General features: G+C 40.6%; 1 protein-coding gene across 4 annotated transcripts in view; it reads left to right on the forward strand.

Annotated features, from left to right (window-relative positions):
- HPSE2 (heparanase 2 (inactive)) overlaps nucleotides 1–26,458 on the forward strand; it is a gene marked incomplete at its 3' end in the record, with an annotated part of 568,642 nt that overhangs the window by 518,397 nt on the left and 23,787 nt on the right. For all 4 annotated transcript variants that reach the window (XM_082854941.1, XM_082854943.1, XM_082854944.1 and 1 more), the window contains one exon: nucleotides 23,567–23,712. In XM_082854941.1, the coding sequence (XP_082711067.1) occupies nucleotides 23,567–23,712 (146 nt within the window). The remainder of the gene's footprint in view (nucleotides 1–23,566; nucleotides 23,713–26,458) is intronic.

A 26,458-nucleotide genomic window follows, 5' to 3' on the forward strand; every position in this document is an offset into this window, starting at 1 on the left:
AGGCTGAATTGAGGGTCTATTTTGAGCATGTTAAGTCTGAGATGCTTGGGAGACATCCAAATGTAGCATTGAGTATGCAGATTAATCACAAGTCTGGAGCTCGAAGGAGATGTTTGGACTGAAGATATAAATTTGTCAGTGTATTTATAAAGCCATGTGAAAGTATGAGGATTGACGACGCACAAGAGAAAGAACAAGAAAGATAGAGACTAACCTTCTTTAGGAAAAGCAGCACTTCTGACTTGTACAGGAAGAGTAGGGTACAGAAACAACCATGCATAAATTGGGTGATGGGAAGAAAGGAACTCCCAAATCATGATTTCTTATATTGCTTAAAGCGTAACGCAAGGTCATGGACTGAGAGGAAGGGAAGTGAGTAGAGAAGAGGATTTGAACAGAGAGGAAATGTACAAAATAGTCATCTCAGAGATTAGAAAAGCGAGCTTGATAAAGAAACTAGAGAAACCTCATAGGATTACTGGTAGCACCAAAAACACATCTGAGGCATGGAATCATATTTAAAGTGAAACCTGTCTGCCTGATTGTATGCTTTTCTCCAGCTACATTCAGCTGCTTTGGTACAAAAATGAAGAAGACAGGTGGTTAAGGATGTCTCTATGTATTGCTGTAGGTCTGTAGTAAAAATACCTGGAAATAAAGTTACTTAATAAGGGTAGGTGTATTTTGAATGTTGATAGATATCACTATCAATCGATATATTTGCAGATTTAACTGGAATTTTAAAAATTTTATTTATTTTTGGCTGCATTGGGTCTTCATTGCTGTGCACAAGTTTTCTCTAGTTGCGGCGAGCGGGGGCTACGCTTAGTTGCGGTGCGCAGGCCTCTCATTGTGGTGGCTTCTCTTGTTGCAGAGCATGGGCTCTAGGTGCACGGGTTTCAGCAGTTGTGACTAGTGGGCTCTAGAGCACAGGTTCAGTAGTTGTAGTGCATGGGCTTAGTTGCTCCATGGCATGTGGGATCTTCCGGGACCAGGACTCGAACCTGTGTCCCCTGAATTGACAGGCGGATTCTTAACCACTGTGCCACCAGGGAAACCTGGAATTTTAAAAAACAAAACAAAAACACTGTTTTCATCTCTGTCTCTTTCAACACAACAAAAACAAAAACACTAACTGGATAATAGTGTTATGAAGACCAATAACTCAGAAGTTTCAAAACAGAAAAGTTTAATATAATTTCAGGAGAAAAACAATTTACTTGCATAATTTATCTTGTGTGTATGAGTTTTTTGCTGCATGTTTGTTGGTTGAGTAAGGGTTTGGGGTGTGTGTGTGTGTGTGTGTGTGTGTGTGTGTGTGTGTGTGTGTTTGAAAATTGAAGGAGACCTACCTTGCCCTGAACAGACCCAAAGACATCATGATTGAGCCCAGAGTGCACTGTAAGTGGTTTGTGGTTACTACCACTGATTTTTCACAGTGCCTTCCCACTGTGCATGTCTATGTCAGGAAAATAGAGTGGTTTGGCTAGATATGATTGGGATTTGCTGTGAGTGGGGTGGAGCTGTCAGATTTATATGGCTTTTTCTCTTAAAAATATATGGCCTTCCTTTTTCATTCCCAGTAACTGTAAAGCTCATTTGGAACTGTTGCTTCCCAGTCACGTGGCTCCCCATGTTCTAATGAATGCACAGCACAGTTCTCAGAGGGACTACACTTCCGGCTGACACATCAGACCGGAAACTCAGAGTGGTTTGATCCCAAAATTCTTTCTGGGTATCCACAATTTCATAGGTCTCTCCTTTCACTTACCAGTCAGAGGTTATTGTAACTAATTGGGTGTCTGTCCTCCACTGGCTCTCAGGGTTTGATTTGCACACACTTAGCTCCACTGATGGAATCACCACGTGGCCTAGGGAATGAGCGTTGATCAAAGTACCATCCATCCTCTTGCTCTCCAACTTTTTTTTTTTTTTAATTCCAGCTCTGCCTCTGGAAATGCCCTCTAAAACTCTCATCACATGCTTTTTTGATAAAATGAAATGACTCAGAGAATGTAAGCATCTAGAATTATATCTCATAAAGCTCAGCTTTCAAAACTTAAGTATGGGGCTTCCCTGGTGGCACAGTGGTTGAGAATCTGCCTGCTAATGCAGGGGACACGGGTTCAAGCCCTGGTCTGGGAAGATCCCACATGCCACGGAGCAACTAGGCCTGTGAGCCACAACTACTGAGCCTGCGCGTCTGGAGCCTGTGCTCCGCAACAAGAGAGAGGCTGCGATAGTGAGAGGCGTGCACTGCGATGAAGAGTGGCCCCCACTTGCCAGAACTAGAGAAAGCCCTCGCACAGAAATGAAGACCCAACACAGCCAAAAATAAATACATAAATATTTTTTTAAAACTGAAGTGTGTTGAATTGAAGCCAGTCAAGTGAAATAAAAGCTGGCTGGGGGAAGACGAACACAGGAGAGTGAGGAGTGACTCTGGGCTGAACAGAGGGATGCCTGCTGTGAGGCTGTCAGGGATGAGCAACCATTTAATTGTTCTCTCTCTCTCATCATCATTCACAATCTAGAAGGCAGATATTAAAGTCACCTTAATGAGAATGTAGGTGACACTAAATTTAGAGGCATTCTCCAAGGTATAGAAAATGTTGGTGGAAAGTAAACAAAAGAAAAAAATGTTCTCCAAAGCTGCCAGTACTGTAATAGAAGGTTCAGAGGTTCAGAGATCATCCAACCATGCATGATACCTACCTGTCCCACACATGAAGGGCCTCAGATACGCAACTTGGGAGCTTGAAAATATGGTTAATTTTACTGTCCAAGTACGTTCATCCACTCTGTGGCTGTAGACCGTAGGATTCAGAGGTCCATTTTTACAATATGCTGGGCACTGCACTGGCCATGTGATAGGAGATGAGTTTAGTTATTCAACACATACTTATTGAGTACCAACCAGCCTTGTGCTAACACTGTGCTAGTTTCTAGGAGTATAGCTCTGAAGGAAACAGACAGGATCTCTTGCTCTCAAGAAGCTCAGAGTCTATCTAGGGAAGAGACATAATAAATAAGTAACCAGATAAATAAAATAATTACTACAGATTGTGAGAAATGCAATAAAGGTTTGGAGAAATCTGGTGAAGGGACTATTTTGGATAAAGTGATAAAGATAGGTCCCTTAAGAGGGACACTTAAGCAGAGACCTAAAGGATGGGCATGAGGTGGTTTCAAGAAGAGCTAGAGGGATCGCTTTTCCACTGGGGCCATAGAAGGGAGCGGGGTCCAGAGGATTCACAGAGCAGAAAAGGAAGCTACATGTAGTGAGGCAGGAGAAGAGTGACAGGACGAGGGGCTGGAGAGCTAAGCAGGAGCCAGCTGGTAGAGAGCATGAAGATCACCACGAAGAGCTTGGATTTTAGTTTAACAGCAATGAGCGGCCACTGACAGGGTTTAACAAGGAGCTGATATGATCTGATTTAAGTTTGAGGAGGACGACTTTAGCTGATCTGTGGAGAATGGATTGTCTAGAGCGGAAGCAGAAAAGTCTAGATAGAAGGCGTTTGCAGACCAGATGGAAACTGAGATGACTCAGACTAGGGTAATAGCAATGAAGAGGGCAGAAGGGGACAGATGAGAGATGGAGTAGGAGGTAGAAATGAAAGGACATGTGGATGGGCTGGATGGGAAGTAGTAAGGATAAGAAAAAAACCATTTTTACATTCTACCTCCTTTTATGCAAACCCCCGGATAGTATTATCCTAAATCACAACAATGCTGTACAAACCCCAACATGGGTTTGAACTCTCCTGAAAACATGTTTCCACCCCTCCCCAAGCAAGGGTAGACTGGCTGAAAATCTTTGCAAGGGACTTGAATTGATATTAGCACAGTTGGACACTGGTCCCTGTTCCAGAGTAGTAGGCCCCAGAAATTGATACCAGCTTCATCTCCCCCAACCCCAGTGAGCCCTGATCCTAATCTAGTCATGATCACACAAAGGCAGTCCTCCACCATCATTCACTTTTATGGTTGAGGTTTTCTCTCCAGACCTCTACCCTGCATTTATTAGTACTTGAATTCCTAACCCACCCTTCTTCCCATTAGTGTCATCTGTAAACTTAATGATGACCATGTTCTGTATTTTCGCCTCCAGGTCCTTTAGAAACAATGTTCTCTGTATTTATTTTTGAAGTTATGAGCAGATTCCCATGCTGGGTGAACACAGACACTGAAATCTGAACCAAGGAAATGTGATTTTGGAATGAGACTGGTTCCCCATGACTCGTGCTAAACCTTATACTATGGAGTTTAATTTAATATCGGAGTTAGTGTTGTAACCAAAATAAAACTTACATCAGAGTTGATCTGATACATCTAATAATGTGATTGTTGTTATGCTACGAGAAATGATGTTTGTGTAAATGACTTACATACGTTTCTATTTCACGGTCACACCAAAGCTATAAAACTGTAGTTTTCTTGTAAGAATTGTCAGTTATTACCTCTATCACCCATGTGAACACAAACTCATAGTAAAAGACAATTTCCTTACTTCTAATCATTGTACTCACAGGACTGAGGTTTCCCTTGCTGCACCCAGTCCTATCCTATACCTTCCCCCTACACTCCGGTCCTTAAGTAGCACACATAACTCATTCTACTCTAACCATACTACAAGGATAGACATAGCAGAAACTTTAGCTTCTGCGGCTGTGGACTTTTTGCCTGAGGCAATTATAATATCCCAGTTCTGTGGCATGACTAAGGGGTATGTAATGTTGGAAAATTACATTTTAGACAATGCAGTTTTAGACAACTCTTCATGTAATTTTGCCTTACCATCGTGGGAGCATCTAACCTACAGGATAGTTATTCTTACAGGAGAGTTACATCAAAAATTTTAAGTTGAAACATTCATAATGGATGTCAAAAGCTCCCAAGTGCTACTTCTCTCATGCTGCCAAATTCCCAAACCCTTTTATGGAAGTAAAATATTGAAGGATTTTTCTACCAGCCTTGCCCTTCTGAGCTCACATGCTACCCAGCCCACCCTACTCCTAATGTTTCATTTCCTGTTCTTCTGAGATCTGGAGGCCACAGAGGTAGGTGTAGGTCACTACAGCAGCCCAAAGGCCTGCTTTGCTTTCTCTGAAACTTGTGGGCTTCACCCGTCAAACCCAGTTTTCACCAGAGGAAGATCCTTCTATCTCCCTTAATTAGCAGCTGCTATCTTTTCTTCTCCTTCTATGGCTTTTCCTTTTATAGTCAAAAAGCCACTTTGGATCTCTCTTAGGCCTGTCTTCCCAGAATGTAGTCCGTCATTCTCTCTTGTGTTTTTGGACTCCCACCCTATTTTATAGTATCTGCCTGTGAAATATACAGGAAGAAGGAGATATTACAATGCTGTAGCGTTGTTAAGAAAAGTGAGGACTGATCATTCCTCCTACGTAATACGCGGGACCCTGTGCAAAATGAAAATGTGGGACCTCAAATTTTAAAAAGTGCTATTAAAGGTACTAGAATGCAAAGCTTTTTTCCTTTCTGCCAGTCTCTCTCTTGACTATGGTATTTTTTATTTGCCATTTAATGTTGTTCTAAGTAAAGAAATAAAGTTTTAAATAATTAGCATGAATTTTGCCTTTCATCTTTGTATTGTGCACATGAGACTTAAAAGCTAATATAAGAGCATTTGGGTTGTGTGTGAATTATCAAAATTATACAATTTGTACTTCATAAGTTGTACATACATATGTATTTTGTTCTTACCAGAACAATGGAAACACTGCACAAAATTAACTCAACTGTTTTTTATTTCACTTCTTGATGTGTGGACATTCTACCAATATTCCCTACCTCTTATTGATAAATAAGAAAGGACTGAAAGAAAAAGAACTGTGAGTTGCCCTATCTTTCCCTTTACTTCTGCTTTCATTTTCAGCAAAAGTGATTGGCTGATACAGAGAAGTAATATGAGTAAGAAAGGATATGATAGGATTCTTTTCTGTTTCATAGAACGCTATTGCCTTCTCCCTGTGTTTCAAACGAGTTCTGGTGTGAACAGAAAGTGTGGCTTCTTGAGGCTGTCAGCCCCTCTGCTCCCCACTTACACACGCTCACTTTGCACTCCCACGTGTCATGGATACACCAGAATTCTGTGCTGTGGTACATCACAAACTCTGTATTAACTGGATAGCAAAGAACTATAGACACACATATTGGGTATATCTCCTCTGCTCACATGCATGCTTCCTTGTCCCATTAGACTTCATTTACAAAACAGGAGTTGAAAGACAAAATTATTAAGAATTTCAAGACAGCAACAGTAGAGCATTAAGCCAAATGCAGGGCTTTTTTGAGCACAGGGCCCTTCTGAGAATGGGAACAGACAGAGGGTTATAGGATTGGGTAGTTGGGAGAGCAGGTGGAACAGAACCTTGACTTTGCCAAAGGAAATGTCTTATTATGAAAATCCCCTAACCTATTGGACTTTATGCTCCAGTTTCTGTCAGGAACATATGAAAATTTTGTTTATATCTTTGGCTGAGAAAGTAGAGAAGATAGGAGGGAACTCTGCCAATTTTTTCATTCCAGTTGACAAGGAAACTTCACTGAGGTAAAAGTGAGAGACCAGGTATTGAACCTACATGACACAGACTTTAATTCCTAATTATAAGGGAAATTTTAAATGCATTTTCAGTGTCCCACTTATACTTTTAAAACACCTGTTGTCACTTAAAACTAAGAAATGGTGATCAGAGCAAAATTAGAATAAAATTTTCCACCCGGCTTCTTTTGTGTGGAGAATTTGCTTTTGCGCAATTCAAGACTATGTCAGTGTGCTTTTGCAAATGTCAGAATTATCAGATTGTGTAGTGAGATTTATAATAATGTCTTCATTCAGGGTTCAATAAGCTGTTTTCCAGCTGGCAGTTTCCTGGAATTGGACTTTCTTTTGAACTTTGAAATTTTTGCACATTTCTAAGGGTCCATATTCTATTTCATACTGGGTTTCTGTGCCAAGGTACTGTTGTTTCCAGCTTCTCCATCAACTAATATTTCTTTGTGCAAAGTCTGTAAAACCCTGTAAATGAAGCTCTTTGGGTTTGTAATGATTGCTTTCCAACATGTGAGGAAATATCAAAAGTAATTACTGAGTTGGTACTGTGGCTTCCCATTTGCACTTACTAAGAATGATAATATATATTGGCAAAGTACCTACTCCAAAGTGTTCCTGTCACTAACTCTCAATCACTCCCTGAATAGTAAGGATGAGGTAGTGGCTGGAAATAAAAACCTCTTCCAATGGTTCTGTGCTGTGTCCAACCAGGAGGACGGCTTGTTGTCCCTGGTCAGAGGGCAGCACCCATGAAAAAAAAAGTTAAGCCCCAATCCAGAAAAATTTTGCCATACGAATGACTACTTTGGTTAATTTTGTTTCTAGTGTATTTTCTGTTGGGAATGATCCAGGTTGGCAATATGGGTTTGCTAGTTAATTACCAGATCTTCTCTTCACTTGATGTTGACAAGAATGGTCACCATAATGAGAACTAGACTCAAGGCACGGGATAGATGCAGGTCTTCTGCCTTTTCTCTCTACTGCCTCTGTCTCCTCCTCTCGAGATTCCCTGATGGAGGTGGGCTCTTTTCCACAAGACTTACTTACTCCCATCCCAGAACTGCCTCAAAACCTCACACACTTCTTTGCTTTTCATAAAAAGGGAGCAAAGTACCTACCAGCTTCTATTACAGGAAATGAAGGGGAACAAAGATTCTCTGTCCCTCCCCAGCTTGATTCTTTATCTTTTTCACATGCCCTGGCTTTGGGGTAGTAAATATACTTTGGTGATTGCAAAGTTAACTATTCTTTTAAAATCACATAAAGTTTGATATCAATGAAAATATCCTAAAAGCCATTAGATATATAGTTTCACCTTAAAGGATAGATCTTACCTTGCACCTTGAAGTCCACTTTACTGGGAGGCCTGGATCCACTTGAGATGGGCCTTGTAGAGCAGGATCTGGACTCTAGACAACCTTAACGGACCCCATACAAACACAGACAGCATATTCTACACTTAAAACAGTAAAATGTGAGGTTATTTGGGACAATTTCCTGAAAATCAGTTTTTAAGTCTCTCTGTAGGTGACCCTAGGGTCTATAAGTTGTGGTGTTCATAGTAATTTAACTTCTGCCCAAGAGCAAGGGGAGAGGTAGAGAGACTAATCTAGTTATCTGCAACCAGCATTTCTTTTCCTCAGGAAAGATCTTGACCTTAGAAATTCCTGAAGCGTAGAAAACCCTTCTCCAGTGTTCAGAAAAAGTAAAGGGAACTAGCCCCTTCGGCTAACCCCGGCTGAGTGTGGGGTGTATTTGTCCTGCAGAGGGTGGATTGATAGACAGAACTGCGATGGTCATGCTTTCCCACCAGTTCCACATTGTAGCCATTTCAGGTTCAGCCATGTGTGCCAGATAGAATTAAAGGCTTTTTTAAAAGTCTCCAAAGCAGGAAAACATCTTTCTCCGACTGGTATTTTTTTACATATTTGCTAATGAGTGTCTGCACCATAAAGACATGGTCTGTAGCTTGTTTTGCAAAAGGAGAAATCCAATTTGGCTCTGGTGGATGTTGCTGCTAGTCAGATATAGTTTAATTCTTTAATTGAAGCAGCTTCAAAATAGCTTGTGGACAATGCAGTGTTCTACAGGCTTTCCTAGACCTGTCTGGATGGAGACCACCTTCACTTTGTGGTTCTGAATCCCCTGAGCTTGTCAGAGTGTCTGTCAAGAAAATGTCTCCTCTGCAGTTGGTTGACCCTGCCGTTGGCCTGCTGGAGCTGTGGTTAAGTCTGTGGCTGACTTCACGGACTTTAATTCCCTCCTTGTTAGCCAGAAAGGTGCTAGCATTCTGCCACCCTGGACAAAAGAGTGAGCCATCTCCTCTCCAAAGGCTTCCAGGAATCTCTCCACTGGCTCAGCTTCAGTAGCCTGCCTATAAGGCAGCCTGTTATTATGAAGCCTCTATGCTCTAAGTACCTTACATGCACTTAACTTTCCTGATTTGTACAAATACTTTGGGGACAGAAGAGTTTGGTGTAAAAGAGGACAAGTTTGGGGAAAGAAAAGATCTGCTCCAGGTCACAGGTGCTTGTGCCCCTCTGACCACCAACACCCAAAGGATGAGTCAGTTAAGGAGAGAGAGATGGGACCTCAGAGTTTGCTCAAAATCTACTTAGAGACCTTACTGGCTTTGGCCAAGTAAACGCTAAGCTCTTCAAGGTGTGAAACTGTGTCTTAGTTATTTCTACTTGTCCAGTATATCACAGGTGCTCAGCAAATGTAGACTGATGATAATAATGATGATGATGATATCTAGACAAAAAACACATATCTACTACCTATTCATTCATTTCTAGTGAAGGCAGGACCTTGTCCCTGGCCTGATTCTCTAAGACTTTGGTGCACGCAAGTAATTGTCCCCAGCTTTTTCATAAAAGTGCCACTGTTCACTTGTAACCTTTATCTTTTTTGCCCACTTTTTCTTTCTATCTTGTTCCTGAGGTTTTCTCCGTATATACTTTATCCTCTGCTTGTTCTCTTTTGATTGGCTAGTTGTTTGAGTTATGTCTTATCTACCTTGGGCCATGCTTTCCCCATCATTCATCCTTTCTAGAATATATTCAGATACCATACATACAAGCACAGGCATTTATATAGAAGATGATTATTAATAGTAATATCAGCTGATATTTCTCTGTGTCCGTTACTCACCAGGCACTGGGCCTTTGCATTCATTATGTTAATCCTTACAACATCTTCAGAGGTAGGCAAGTGTTATCCTGTTTTACAGACGACAATCCTGAGGCTTAGAGGGAGAGTAACTTGCCCCAGGTGGTAGTCATACCCAGGAAGTGCTGAAGTTGAACCAGAGCCCAAGTCTGACTTCAGTTACTGCCACCCACGTTATAGGTCACAAAAATGATGTCAATGAGGTCTCCTGAGTGAAACAAAACCTCTGTACCAGTAGCCCCCTCACTCTGTGAGGACATTCTCCTTGACAAAGCCCTAGCCACTCAAGCCCAGTCTTCACTCACTGCCTCTCAACTTCTGACCAACTCCAGGTGAAATCTGTAAGTCATACTCGAGAGCCTTCCTTGATTACCCCAGCATGACTTTGCCACCTCCCCTCGTTGTGTTTTGAGAAGAGCTGAAGGAATATTCTGGGGCACTAGACACTGGGATGGAAGCTTTCCCTTACTCTACTTCCTGAGTGATAAGCACCAAAAGAAAGAAAACATTCATGGGTAAGAACTGGTTCTACCTTCCAGGACTGGGCCAGGCACTTTCCCAGACCCCGTCTCATTTAAAGTTCATCATGATCAAGCAAGAAAGGTTTTCGTGGTTGAGGAACTTGTGGCCTAAAGCAGTTGACTGACTTGCAATGAACACAGATAAATGAAATTTAACTGGAATTCCAATCCAGGGTGCCTGACTCCAAAGCTCATGCTTTTCTGCCTCTGCTAGGATCATGCACAAGTGTCTGGAAACCCAAAGTAGTCCAGGGAGCCAACACCACTGCAAAGGCAAAGAGCATAATATAAGTTTTTCCATGCTTGGAAATAGTTGACTGGGGTGAATGGAAGGAAAGTTCTTAAATGATTCTTAACAAGGTCTTAGACATTCTTACGTGTCACCATCGAACATAAAGTTTAATGGGATATTATTTACTTCCACTCCACATAAATAAACAAGTATGGGTGTGTCCACATGTATATTTATGAGATACCCTATGAAGTGTGGGAGGGAGATGCACCAATATTTTCTACTTTCCACACTCTAGGTCAGTGGTTTGCCAAACGAGGAGCCCCAGGGGAGATTTGGCAGTGTCTGAACAAATGTTTGGTTATCACAACTCGAGGAAGGCTGTGGTACTGGCATCTAGTAATTGCAGGCTGGGGATGCTGCTAAACATCCTACAACGCACAGGACAACCTGCCGCAACAGAGAATCATCAAGCCGAAGCTACCAGGAGTGCTGAGGCTGCAATGCCCTGCTCTACATTTTAAGATGAGGGAAATGGTACACTTTCTCCCAGGTTCCTGGCATTACAGAGAAGGGCTTATTCCTAGCATATCCCTCCTGCATCCTGGGTAAAAAAATAACTGTGCCTGGAACGAGGAATCTGTTTAGGAAAAACTCACTGTTTTTTCCTTTACTCTCATACTACTGCCATACTCACAGCAATCCTGACACCGGATGTGTGGATTTTTTTCTAATACCAACCACTTATTGGACACCAGCTGGGTGTCCTACAATTCAATGTAGTTCTGACACTGTCTACCTGGAGTTAGCGTTAGATCCCACAACTTAATGGCTCAGTCTCACAAGACTGCCCCCACTTCAGATGCCAGTTACAAGTCTCAGGTTGTCCCTGGTACTTTTGACCGACAACCTGGTATAAATCAGCATTTATACCAGGTTGTCGGTCAAAAGTGACTTCCTCCTCAGGTTTGATAGTTTGCTAGATCAGCTCACAAAACTCAGGGAAACACTTACTTAAGTTTATCAGTTTATTATATGATAAAGATACAGATGAACAACCAGTTGAAGAGATACATAGGATGAAGTCCAGAAGAGTTTTGTGCATAGGAGCTTCTGTTCCTATGGAGTTGGGGTGCACCACCCTGCAGCACATGGATGTGTTTACCAACCCAGAAGCTCTCCAAACCTCATATTTTGGGGATTTTATGAAGGCTACGTCATATAGATATTATCAATTATTAACTCAATGTCTAGTTCCTCTACCCTCTCCAGAGAATGGGGGAGTGGGGCTGAATGTTCCAAACTTCTAAATATGCTTGGTCTTTCTGGTGACCAGCCTCCATCCAGGAGCCCAATAAGAGCTGAATTAGAGCAAAAGATGCTCCAATCACCCAGGAAATTCAAGGGGTTTAGAAACTCTGTGTCAGGAGCCAGGGTCAAAGAACTGAGGAACTGAGGGTAGATAATAATAATGTATAACATTACTTCAGAGACTCTCTCAATCAGGGAGAACCCAATGAATTGAGGAAGTTTGACAATCCTAGTGAAATCAGATTTCTCATCACTTACTTTTCTGTTTGCTGAATCCCAACTTAAATTGAGACTCTGGCAGCCTGATCCTTTTCTCTTCCCTGCAGTGCTCAACTGATTATCACATTTGTCCCTGGTTAGTTCTTCATATTTCAGGCCTATTCTGGGCCTGCTCGGGCTCTGCTCAGGTCTTCAAAGTGCAGCAAAGAGGGGTACAGGGCCTCTTAGGGGCTAGTTCAGCAAGGAGGAGTGTGTTTACCTGTACCTAATTCAGCCAGTGACGTGTGGCCTCTATTTTACTAATTCAGAGCATTCAGAGGAGGAGAGAGGATGGGGCTGATTTTTATCTCCAGGCAGCACTAGCTCTGAATTTTTAAGGGAGCTTCAGACTGAATTCACTTATCAGTAAAATAAGATGTTTGGCTGCGTACTGACATCTTACCCATTTGATCAGGCCAGTACTTTTAATTCTAGCAATACTTTTGAATCATAGATTCAGAGACCTGCAGTAGTGAAAGTTATCTACATAATTTTAGTATTTTCATTCATTAATTCAGCAAACATTGATTAAGCACTGGTGCTGGGGCCATAATTCTGTCACCTCTGTACGTTGCTTTTGTCTATGTCTAAGCTTCAGTATCCTCACCTGTAAAAAGAAAGATAACAGTGCTTCGTCATAGGATTTACTGGTGAATTCAGTGAGACAATACATGTGAAGCACTCAAGAAATGTTTGTTGACATTGTTGGAAGAAACATGGACCCTGATCTCACTGACGGGTCTAGGGGAGAATACCCTAGTGAATAGGCAATTAACAAACACTGTGAAAACTGTTGAGGGGGTTACCTCAGTGTTCACAGGATCACATACGAGAGAAACCCTAACCTGGACATGGGGCTTCAGAGAGGTTTCTAAGAGGAAATTTCACGTAGGCCGAAACCCAAAGAATGAGAAGGAGTTGGCTAGGCAGGGCATGGGCAGAAAAAATACCCTAGACAAAGGGAGCGGTATTTCTAAAGGCCCAGAGGTGTGGGAGAATAGACCTTTCAAGGAACTGGAAGAAGGAAAGGAGTAGTAGTCAGAGATAACTACTGTTTTCATTTAGGTGTATATCCTTCAAGTTTAATTGCACAGAGATACTTATTTCCCCTCAAAAATAAGATCACCCTATTTTAGAGTCTGTTCTTTTTCTATACACTATAATGAACATCTTTTGACATCATTAAATATGCTTCTAAAATAGAATTTCTAGTGACTGAAAACTCTCCATAGTTGGATCCACCACAATTTGCTTATCTAGTAATTTATTTATTGAACATTTAATTGTTTTGAAGCTTTTTCCCCAGTAAAAATAAAGCTGTGATGATCATGGAACCAATTAAGATTCTTTGGTCATAAGAAAAAAAGGGAGAGAAGGAATCTAGAGAACTTAAGCAGAGAAGAAATGGAGTTGTTGAAAAGCTGAAGCACCCAGCTTGGAAGGGATAAGATTCAGGGCGATGAAGAATCCAGCTGGCAGCACCAATGAACATTCAGTCCCCTCAAGTTGCCACTCCATAGAGTAAATCCAGTCCAGCCGCTCTTAATATGCTTGGCCATCCCATTCAGTTTCCAGATTCCCTGGAAAGAAAGTCCAACTGGCCTAATATGATCAGTTACTCTCCTCAAGGGAGATCAGGGAAACTTGATAAACAGTATACAATCATGGCTGAACCATATCCAAAAGAAAGAAAATCCAGATGCTGTGATCAAAAGGAGGAAGAATTGATATTAAGGCACAAAACCAATGACTACTACAACCATCTTACTGATAAATCTTTGCACATATCTATGATTATTTCTTTGGAATAAATTATGAGAAGTGGAGTTGTTAGGTCAAAGGGTATAGAGCAATTTGAGGCTTTTGATGCATATTACCAGGTTATTCTCAAGAAGGATTACTTCTGGCAATTCATCCTTTTTTTTTCTCTTTTTTTATTGTGGTAAAATATATATAACATAAAATTTGCTGATTTAACCATTTTGAAGTATACAATTCAGTGGCATTAAGTACAGTCACAATGTCATGCAACCATCTCCCATGTCTATTCCAAACATTTTTCATCACTCTGAACCCATTAAGCAATAACTCTCCATTCTCACCTTCCCCCCAGATTCTGGTAGCCTCTATTCTGCTTTCCGTATCATGAATTTACCTATTCTAGATATTTCGTATAAGTGGAACCATACAATATTTGTCCTTTTATGTCTGGCTTCCTTCACTTAACGTGTTTTCAAGGTTCATCCATGTTGTAGCATGTATCAGAACTTCATTCCTTTCTATGACTAAATAATATTCCATTATATGGATATACCACATTTTGTTTACCCATTCTTCTGTTGATGAACACTTGGGTTGTTTCCACCTTTTGGCTTTTGTGAATAATGTTGTAATGAACATTCACATACAAGTTTCTGTTTGAGTACCTGTTTTAAATTCTTTGGGGCATATACCCATATACCTAGGAGTGGAATTGCTGTGTTAGGGTAATTCTATGTTTAACTCTTTGAGGAACTGTCAAACTGTTTTCCACATTGGCTATACCATTTGGCAAATCATTCTTGATACTAAGCTCTGGGAAATGTTTCACAGATATGTTAAACTTCATGACTGGAGTATTCAAGATAAGCAAGAATAGTTCAATTGCATTTTTTGCTAAAAGTAACTCTCATTAAAAGCATGTAGCTTGGCATTTTTATAGAGAACTTATCAGTTTTTCCCCTGCCATTTTGAACCCAGACAACATCACCTATCTTGTCTCAATGCGCAGGTGAAGGCAGGCCTGTATAATTCTTTGTGCGAGCTTGTGATTTCCTTCACTTGCGGCATGCCTAGAATTCTGATTTCATATTCAATGCTTCCGGTGCCCCTTGTATGATGACCTTCTGGGCTGTATTTCTAGGTTAGAGGCTTCCTGATTCTCCATTCCACTCAGTTCTCTGGTTTGGGCATCATCCCCACTGGATTGGGCTAGAAATTCCTCACTACTACTACTGTGCACCACAGAACCCTAGCTGAGCCAGTGCTTCCTTCCACCTTTACTCAGGTCTGGGATTGATGGGGCTGAGTACAGAAAAACTCTGTAATTTGTTTCAGAACACATTACCTGAAGTCCAGTTGTAGATTAGACTGGCTAAGAGAAGCAAGGAGCAGGGGATCAGACTGGGGGATGTGGGTACCTTCAGGCCCTTCTAGTTCCAACTGTTTATTGAACACAGGTTCTAGGTGCTGTATTAGGCAGCTGTGAGAAAACACAGTCCTATCATCATTGAATTCATAGTCTAGAAAATAAGACACACATGAATCAGAAAATCCTACTAATAAATGTGTAAATATAAACTGAATCAAAGGTCCTAAGGGAAAGAAATTGTTTTCTGAGGACACATAACAGAAATGTGGTCCAGGAAAACTTCCCTGGAAAAGTGACCCTAGAGTTAACATCTGAGCTAAGAGTTAACAAATTGTGTATGTGTGTGCACCCACACATGTTGGGGAGGGGTGTGCGGGATAGGAATGGGAGATAATTAGAGAAACAAGAAGGCCCTGTCCATGGTGGAAGGGATAAAAAAAATCAATGTCCTTGAGGATAAAAGGCCAAGTAGAGAAAGGTGGGAAGGGACTAATTCATGGTAGAACCACTGGTTTTAGCCACTGTCTCTAGCCTGCAAGCAATGCGGAGCCATTTGGCAGTTTTAAGTAAGGTGGTCAAAAAATGGATTGGAGGGGATTTCATTCCCTCTAGAGAGGGCAGCAGGGAAAACTGTAGCTTTTAGTATTATTTCCAAAGATGCTTCCGTCACATGGAAACTTTCTAGATCTGCTCTGCAGCTCTCCCTCCGTGGAGGAAGTTGGAGCAGCAGCATTCTTTCCTTTACACATGAGCTCTGGCCCACCGCCACATCTAGAGCAGAACTCCATGGGGATGTTCCACTTCACTTGTTCTTGGCTCTCTAAGGTCAGCTATCTAGAGAAAGAGTGGCTACCGGGCTAGCCTTGTGCCTACTAGAGCTATGTTTTTGTGACTTTGGAAGTCAGGCAAGAGGCTCCACGATGGAAAAATATTTGTCATTTGGCTGTCACACTTCAGTGCGTGTACACTTCCCAGAAACAGAAAATATTGAGATTAAACAAGTTTAGGCACCTGCAGCAAAGCCTATCAGTGCTCAGGAAAACCATAACCTTTGAACCTTGCGAAGTTATCATTTCACTACTATTCAGCCCTGAAAAACCTCCCATCAGTTTCAGGAGGTGAATCTTGATTCGATCATTCATTCAATCAAATATTTACTGAGTACCAATATCTATGTTCACAGGCACCAGATATGCAAAAGTAAGCCCTGATCTCAAGGAGTTTCCTTCCAACCTTCCCAACACATGCACACGTGCACACACACGTACACACACGAGTTATATTTATGTTTTCAGGGCAACTTAGAGCATAATTGTGTACATACTAGAATACAACTATTTTCATGAGGCTAAAAAACATCTTTCAAGGAATAAAGAGAAGAAGAAGCAACGTTTATTAAATATTTCGATATATCAGGCACTAATAGATATTTCCAGGTATATTATCTCATTAAATCCCTATGAGGAAACTGAGTTTTATTTTATTTTATTTTAAACATTTTTTATTTCTTTAATGTTGTATCTATTTTATTTATTTATTTTGGGCTGCATTGGGTCTTCGTTGCTGCGCGCAGGCTTTCTCTAGTTACGGTGAGCGGGGGCACCCCGTTTTTTTTTAACATCTTTATTGGAGTATAATTGCTTTACAATGGTGTGTTAGTTTATGCTTTATAACAAAGTGAATCAGCTATACATATACACACATCCCCATATGTCTTCCCTCTTGCGTCTCCCTCTCTCCCACCCTCCCTATTCCACCCCTCTAGGTGGTCACAAAGCACCAAGCTGATCTCCCTGTGCTATGTGGCTGCTTCCCACTAGCTATCGGTTTTACATTTGGTAGCGTATATAGTCATGTACCACAATGCTCATTGCAGCTCTATTTACAATAGCCAGGACATGGAAGCAACCTCAGTGTCCATTGACAGATGAATGGATAAAGAAAGTGTGGCACATATATACAATGGAATATTACTCAGCCATAAAAAGAAACGAAATTGAGTTATTTGTAGCAGGGGCTACTCTTTGTTGCAGTGTTCTCGTTGCGGTGGCTTCTCAGCGCAGGCTTCTCTCGTTGTGGAGCACAGGCTCTAGGTGCGTGGGCTTCAGTAGTTGTGGCACACGGGCTCAGTAGTTGTGGCTCACGGGCTCTAGAGCGCAGGCTCAGTAGCTGTGGCACAGGGACTTAGTTGCTCCGCGTCACATGGGATCTTCCCAGACCAGGGCTCGAACCCGTGCCCCTTGCATTGGCAGGCGGATTCTCAACCACTGCGCCACCAGGGAAGCCCCGGAAACTGAGATTTAGAGATAATAAATAACTTTCCAGGATTTGAATATATATCTTTCAACTCTAAGCAAATTAATTGTCCACTTTTGTTTCTCTGAGAAGCCTTCCTGGAATCCCCTGGTCATAAATAATTGTTTTGGCTTCTGAATTCCCTAAGTTCTACGAGTGGTTCCCGCTTCTGTGGTGTTTACTTTAGTCAGCCTCATTTTACAGAGAATTGCTTACATGTGTCTTGACCCCTAGGTTCCTTGAGGACAGGAAGATGTCCTGTTCATCTTAGTGTCACTTGGACTGAGCAGAATATCTGCATGCCACTAATATGTGCTCAGAAAGTGCTTGTAGAATGGAAGATGTATTCGCAGGCCTCACATGGGTGGTCAGAGCCTAAGGCCACAGCCCAGCACCCCTTCCCCACTCCTAGTTCTGTAGTGTATCACCAAGGGTCTCATGGTCACGCAGTGTGGACCACCCAGGCTGCAAGCCCAAGCCCTGATCACATTTCCATCAGCAGCTGCCCCTTGCCACCTTTCCAGCCTAGTGGTGCACATTCCAAAGCTACAGTCCACTCCCAGGAAGCCAGACTCCTGGTTGAGGTCCACACAGGTTCTGGCAACAAGACTCCTTCGCTGATCATACACCCTGCCCAGACTGGGTCACATGTATGATACTATACAGTCTCATAGATTTCTCCATTACCATTTGTTCTATTGAAATTAATTGCATAACTCATTGGCTTAAGGACTATTTTTCTTGGTAAGATTTATAAACTTCATGATGGCAAGAACTGTATTTGTCTTATTCACCACTATGTTCCTAATGCCTAGCATGGAGCCTTGAACATAGTACACATTCCATAATCGAATTCTAGCACCTCCTATAAGCCAGGCACTCTACTAGGCATGGGCTTTAGGAATGAGTAAGTAGTCTTAGACCTTGAGGAACACATCGTTCAGTGATTAATCCAGTAAATTCTGCAACCCTCTGTCAATTTCTTTTTTTTTCCCCATTTATTTTGGTTGAACTTACTCTATATACTGCGTTTTCCAGCTTTCAGACCACAATTGACTTTCTGACAAATACTAAAGAAAAATAAAAGATTTAAAACCTCTGTCTTTTTAGTGTCATCTGTTATTAATTTTCCCTCTCCAACTAATAAATGGACTCTATTTTTCTTCAACTTCTTCTCATGTCTGACACACTTAAAGAATGTTTGTTTGGGGCTCTCTTTGTCCCTTGAAAATTGCAATACATTCCTTGCTTTGGATTTTTTTATTGTTGACATGAAAAGCTATTATATTTGCCTTCCTTTTTTATGACTGTTATTGTTTGAAAAGTTCTCTTTCTATTGCATCTTTCATGCACTGTCCTTTTGTTGTTGTTGCTGTTGTTAGATATATATGTGCATTCTTTATTTTTTTCCTATCTCATCTATGCATAAAGATAATTTTTTCTGCATTTTCATGTCATTGCCTTAAGAGATATTCAGGAATTATTCCATTTGTTTAATTTTATTTGTGATTATATAAATGGCACATATCATAGCAAAATAAAAGAAAGGAGAAAGGGAGGGAGGGAGGAAGGAAATATAATTTGGTTCTGCTGCTTTACATGAGGGAGAGATAAGGACAGTGAGAGAGGGAAAGTGGAGTTTTTTAAAAAGAGGCAGGCTAAATAGGGAACTGAGAAAAGAATAAGGGTGAGAGAGGCGTCTGAAGGTGGTGCACGGAGCTAAGTAAAGGTGCAAATTTCACATTCACTTTGGCTTTAACCTACCGTCAGCTGACTTACCAACCCAAATCCTAGATTCCCCTGAGGGGAATCTACATTCTACTTTGATTAAAGACTTAACTATGAAAGAAAAACTCTAAAAGTTTTAAAAGAAAACATAAAATATCTTTATGAAATAGACATGAGGAAGGACTTCTTAACACAAAAATAAATAGATATTTTATACCCACTAGACTGGCAAAAATTAAGAAGTGTGAAAATAACAGGTGTTAGCAAGGATGTGGATCACAGGGAACACATACAGACACTGCTGGAGGAAGTGTAAGTTGGAATAATTGGAATCACTTTGGAAAACAGTTTGGCATTATCCTGTAAACCTGAATATTGTTATACCTGCGTGTAACCCAGCAATTCCAGTACTACAGTTTGTACTATAGAACTGTGCTTCTCTTAACTTTGACAAGCAACCGAATCACCTAGAGAGCCACACAATTTGGGGGCCTCACCCCTGGAGATTCTGATTCAGTACATCTAGGATAAAGTCCATGTATTCGCATTCCTAAGAAGCACCCAAGTGATGAGGCACTGCTGGTTTCCAATCACAACTGGAGTAATGCTTCTCCAGATTTCTTCACCTGGGTCTTAGGAAACAGGAACAAGAATGTTCAAAGACACGTTGTTCATAATAGCAAAAATCTGGACACAACTCAAATATCTATCAGCGAATAATGGATAAGTAAATTGTAATATTTTTACACAATGGAGTATCATACAATATTGAAAATGAATAAACTGTAAGTACGCGTAACTACCTGGATGAATCGTTGAAGCATAATGTTAAGTGAAAAAAGTAAGTCAAAGAAAACTACATACAGCGTGATACCACTTTTATAAAGCTAACAAATTAAATAATATATTGCTTAGGAGCAAATATATATATATATATATGGATAAAACTAAACTATGAAGGAAGGGAATGAAAAACATAAAAACGAGAAAAGGAAGACTCACATAACTAAATGCAACAGTGTGGGTATTATGGTAGCTTTTAAGATGGATGGTGGGTTCTCATATGCTTCAGAACTGTCATTAAGTTACATATATTCTCCTGTATATGGAAAACATATACATAAGAACTTGAAGCTATATTTAAAGAAAATTCTCACAAGTTGAAGAAAAGGCTTAGTCTTTCTGATTAAAAGTAGTCCCCAATGGTGCTTTGCGACCGCCTGGAGGGGTGGGATAGGGAGGGTGGGAGGGAGGGAGACGCAAGAGGGAAGAGATATGGGAACATATGTATATGTATAACTGATTCACTTTGTTATAAAGCAGAAACTAACACACCATTGTAAAGCAATTATACCCCAATAAAGATGTTAAAAAAAAAAGTTCCCAAATACAGGCAAATTAATGCAGAAACTCACATTGACACATTCCTGGTAAAAATTCAAATATCAAGGATAAAACATGACTCCTATAAGCATCCTGGCAGGACACAAAAGATAGAAAACAAACAGGCTAACCAAACATAGAAAGAAATTCATGCTAGCTTCAAACTTCTCTGCAACAACTGCTGCAAAAAAATAATTTCAGAATTTATTTGGAAAAATAAATGAATATTACTAATTAAGGAACATTTGAACAAAGAAAGGAAAATTATAATGAAATGAACTTGAATCTCTAGATATTAAATGCTAACTATAATAATGAAAATGATGTGAAACTGATTTTTTAAAAATAGAGAGTTCAGGGCTTCCCTGGTGGCGCAGTGGTTGAGAGTCCGCCTGCTGATGCAGGGGACGCGGGTTCGTGCCCCGGTCCGGGAAGATCCCACATGCCACGGAGTGGCTAGGCCCGTGAGCCATGGCCTCTGGGCCTGCGCGTCCAGAGCCTGTGCTCCGCAATGGGAGAGGCCACAACAGTGAGAGGCCCATGTACTGGAAAAAAAAAAAAAATAGAGAGTTCAGTAGAAGAGAATAGAAAATCCAGACATGGAATTATATATAACATTTCTTATCAGTATATGTATCATGATATACATATCATAAACTATTATATATGACATATGCATATATTTATATGTTTTTATGTGTTATATATAACATGATTTTAAATATGTTATATAATACACATTATTATATATAATTATATATCATTTATATTATATATCACAATGTATATTATATTGTACATATGTGTGTATGTATATATATATGTATATATAGTATATATGTATTATAATATATATACACATTATACCATATCATATATTGTATAATATATACAATATACATTATAATACAATATAGTATATACAGTATATTATATATTAGATAATAACAGACATGATAATGTATAATATTATATAATATAAACATTTATATTTCATATGTATAAATTTTAGTTTGTGATAAAGGTGGGTTTAGGGATGGGTTATTCACTATATGATGCTACAACAACTAGTAGATAATTTAGACAATAGTAAAGTTAGTACCATACACCCAAATATTTTTCAGTGAATTAAAAGTTTAAATTTTTAAATGATAATATAAAAAGAACTAGAAAAAATATCAATGAAGATTGATCTTACCCTCGTGTGTGGAAGGACTTTCTAAGGATAAAAGAAAAAGAAGAAATCAAAAGAAAAAGATTGATATATTTTTCTATAAAAATTTTTGAAATTCTTCATGTCAAAAAAATCATAAAAAGTGATAAAAAGCAAACTACAAATTTGGACAGAATATTTGTTTCATAAATATTCCAAAGGATTCTTACCACTAATATTAAAAGATATGTTACAAATCAATGAGAAAAAGGTGGACATCCCATTGGAAATACTGTGAATGTGATAATCTCTTCACAAAGATTACTTCAAATCAAAGACACAGAAATTGTAGTCAAGTAAGAGCAATGAATTTTTTTTTATCTATATGATTGACAATAATGAAATATTTGCTATTTTAAATATAAGGAAACCATATTTAGCAGCCATCCTAAGTCCACTTAAAGTTAATTAAGGTAAATGGGCAAGGCTTAGTGCTCAGGGCAGATTTGGAGCTATTCTGGAGACAAACAAGCTCTGGGACTTTGTTCTGATTTATTCGATTCACCAGACATTTTTAAGCAGCTGATGTTATAGATGACCACAAAAGGGAAAAAAAAAAAAGATTATTGAAAGATGAAGGCTGAGAAGACATGATTGATGTCTTTAAGATCTTGAATAGAATGCCTGCACTGAAGAGTATGTTCACTGAATTCCAGAAATGGGGGGAGGGGGGAAGCTCCTAAACAAATTAGGAGGCCCTATTTACATGGTGAATTATAAACACTGAAGTCATTACCCCATAATAGGGTTTAAGAGCAAATACAAAACAAATAGAAAATATGTTTTGCATCCAATATAAAAATAAAACATGATAATAGCAAATACAGTAGAAATTAAGGTGGCGGTAAATAGGCATTTGTAAGTTCAAACTCCTGTGTGGATTACAGATTGAGTATTTATTTATTTATTGGCGGTACGCGGGCCTCTCACTGTTGTGGCCTCTCCCGCTGCGGAGCACAGGCTCCAGACGCGCAGGCTCAGCAGCCATGGCTCACGGGCCCAGCCGCTTCGCGGCATGTGGGATCCTCCCAGACTGGGGCACGAACCCGTGTCCCCTGCATCAGCAGGCAGACTCCCAACCACTGCGCCACCAGGGAAGCCCCTGAGTATTTATTAATCAGCTACAAATGGACTCTGGAATGTTTAAAAGCACCACATTGTTTTTAGTTTAGAATTATGAGGATGACCAAGAATTAGCACCATGGTTTGCAGACGTTATTCTGTTTGTATTTTCACCTCTGGAATCAGGACTCTGGTCTCCTGTCTGTAGGAACTTCATCCTCCCACCACATTAAGAGTGACAATATTTGGAGGATGATATGTTGGATTCTCACATTGGTGACAATCCCGAAGATTGGAAATCTTCCATTCTATAATTAAACAGAAGTCATAAACCAGTATGAAAGTAAAGTCATAGGAAAAGAAAGTTGAAAATTCAAGGCCCAGCTGGTTGGTCTTTTATATGTGAAAAACGGATTCATTTGCTTTGTATGCCACTCGGGGCTCGCCCCACTGACATTTCCTCATTTGGCCAGCTGCAAAGGCCACTTTAGATAATGCCCACTTCATTATGAACCGAAAATGAGCACTTCATTGGGGTGATCATGCTTACAGGGTTAGGGTCTCGCTGGTCCTGATTCACCATATTCCTGGTAAGAAGTAGATTCTGGCCTGCGTGTTTGTATGTTTACTCAGAACAGCCGAATGTGTGTCTGTCTCTGACTCTCTGCCTCTCTATTCTCCTCAGGACTACTGGCTCTCTCTCCTTTACAAGCGCCTGATTGGCCCCAAAGTCTTGGCTGTGCATGTGGCTGGGCTCCAGCGGAAGCCACGGCCAGGCCGAGTGATCCGGGACAAACTAAGGATTTATGCTCACTGCACAAACCACCACAAGTAAGTCTGCAGAGAGATGGCACAGAAAGCCACCCTGGGGAGCTTCAGGCCCCTTTGAGAATTTCATACATGGGGCCCCTTCAAGACTTATTGAAAACCACTTCTGGATTCACTTTACCTGCTCTTTGCAGGTTTCAAATGGTTTCTGATAAACAGCTTTTTCTCCAAGTAAACCCCCTCTCTCACACTTACAGGATTTATTCATAAAATGTTCATAAAAATACATGCCATTTGTTCATTTACTTCTTCATCCAACAAATTTTTACTGAGCATTTTCTCCCAGCCAGTTGATGTAATGTCCAGGAGGCTTATTTATATGCCTATGCCTGAACCAAGGGTAGAGATATAAAATCTGTTCCTAAGATACACCAGGCGAGCTTGAGGAAATAAGTCTACATCTCTAAGATGCATTTTGGAGAGCTATACCACTAGAAACCTAACCATATACCAGTGCATCCCAAACTGAGAGTGCCCAAAAGTAGTCAGGCCAGCTTTAGAGCTATTTCAGTATTTGGAAAAGCTTTTCAGCTATTTTAAAGGTTAAATAAAATCTAGGCTTCCTTTTTTAGGGGGCCGGACTTTGAACAATCAGCACGGTAACAGGTATGATTATGCTCTTTTTCATCTGAAGCTCTGGTTGTCAGAGTTGTCTTTTAAAAAACAGGAAAAATAATTAGTAAATAAATAAAGTTTGGCAGATAAAATATTTTAAAACGTGAGGTTCATAAGGTAAAAACTTAAAACTGAGCCTAAAGCAAAACCCATCCGACCAAATATGGCTTTTCTTACATCACTTTCTATTTAAGGAACAGAGTAGGCAGCTCTGGAAGTAAGAACTTTTCTCTTCCTGCAGAGAAACCTTGTGTGGAGTGGGAGTGAGGGAGGAGGAAGCATGTGCCCCCAGCCAGATCTTCACTCCAGTGAGCCTGTCAGGAGCTGATCACGGGTAGTGGAGGCACAAAGAGCTCCAGCGGTCAGGTTACAACAGACGCTCCTTCCCCTTCCTTAATGACAGAGGAGCCAAGCCAGTTAATTTATCAGGATAAGATTTTTCAAAGAATCACTCTGAGCATAGCGGGGTCAGGGGCCAGTTGTCTTGTCTGTAGATACAAGTGCCTATTGTGGATGAGTGGAGGCTGGTTTGGGCAGAGGCCAGAGGCTTTCAACGTCCCTTTTGCTCAACAGGAAGCTCAATCCAATACCTGACAGAGAGTGACTGCTTTATGGCCTTGGCTGGAGTTATCTGATCACCACACAAGGAAACATTGTATTCCTTGTCTCCACCCTGGCCTTGAGGTAACCACCCAAAAGGTGGACCCCCAGCTTCAAGAGAGAAAAATTACTCTTGGCACCTTTTGTCTCTTTTGGGAAGCACATCAGTATGTGCCCTTTATACTACAGGTCTGAGGACGCAGGGGAAAATGTCAGTAGTCAAGCCACGGGCTTAGCAGAATTTGAGGGTCTTCACAGAGGTCTCTTCACATTGTTTCATCCCAGTGTTCATCCTGACGTTCTTTGACATTCTTATGGGAAGTTGTCACTAATATTCTGAATATACTGTGCCCTCAGGGCCAGTGCCTCATGCGTTTTTGTATTCTTGGTGTCCAGTAGAGTGGCCTGAGGAAGGTCTCAGTGAATGTTTGATGAATGGGCGAGTGAATGAATGCAGAAATAGGGCATCAAGACATCACTGATGATTTACAGTTATAGTTCTCTTTCCCTTTGCTGTTACCACACTGGCCAGAAGGAAGGGGTGTGGTGGAATGGTTAAGAATTCTGCCATTCACTAGCATCAACTCATTCATTGCATTCAATATTCTCTCTCCATCACCAGGTCTCCTCTGCTTTCTATGGAAAGTCACTCCAGAACCTCTCTGGGGAAACAGTGCCACTGTGCTTCTGTCAGTTCCATCCCTCTTTCTCCCTGTTACATAAAAGAAAGAAATGACTTTACTAATCTATTCCACAGATGACCTTAGTGATTACTGGGGTGAAGGTCTTTTTGTTCCTATTAGAGAAGCAAGCCCACAGTGGATACACTGAGCTGGCTGAGTTTGCAGATCTTCTCCATGTTAGTGGGTGTCCGGTGCCTTAGATAGGTGGGCGCAAAGATAGAAGTGTCTCTGCTCCTTCTCTGTGGGAAGCCACGTGCCCTGTCTGTGCCCCCTCATCCTCCATAGCAGTCACGAGGAAGCACTCCTGGTTCACTTAGTTTATTTGTGGCCAAAGAAGCCAAGGTCACAGAAATGTCCCAGAGTGGGCATGTTAGCTTCACGCTGTCCAGTCTTGACCAATACTCTGATAATATATATCCTTGCTCAAAATAGGGAATTGGGTGGAAAAGTATAGGTTTACCAGTAGAATAAACCAAAGAAGGGGTCTTTTAAAATAACTCCTGCACTCTAGTCTGTATTGAACACTTGCTGTGTGCCAAGCATCTTGCCAGATATTCGCATTTGTATTATTGTATTAAATTCCAAAGGTTCTATGGTATCACACGTATAGGCAAGTAGCAACATTAATAATGTAAAGATTTTTACATTTGGAAAGAACCCTTAGAGATCTTTGGCCTAGTGTCCTGTATAACACAGAAATGCCCTTTACAATCTCCCTGACAGTCATGAACCTCTACCTGAATACCTCACTCCCTCTCATGGCATCTCTTACACTGTGGGTCGTTTCTGACCTAGTTGACGATTGTCTTTTATGACTGATTTAGGATAAAGAGTTAGATACTCATACCAAC

The sequence above is a fragment of the Leucopleurus acutus genome (assembly GCF_964270905.1).
Source record: "Leucopleurus acutus genome assembly, chromosome: 14".
In the NCBI taxonomy this organism is placed as follows: domain Eukaryota; kingdom Metazoa; phylum Chordata; class Mammalia; order Artiodactyla; family Delphinidae; genus Leucopleurus; species Leucopleurus acutus.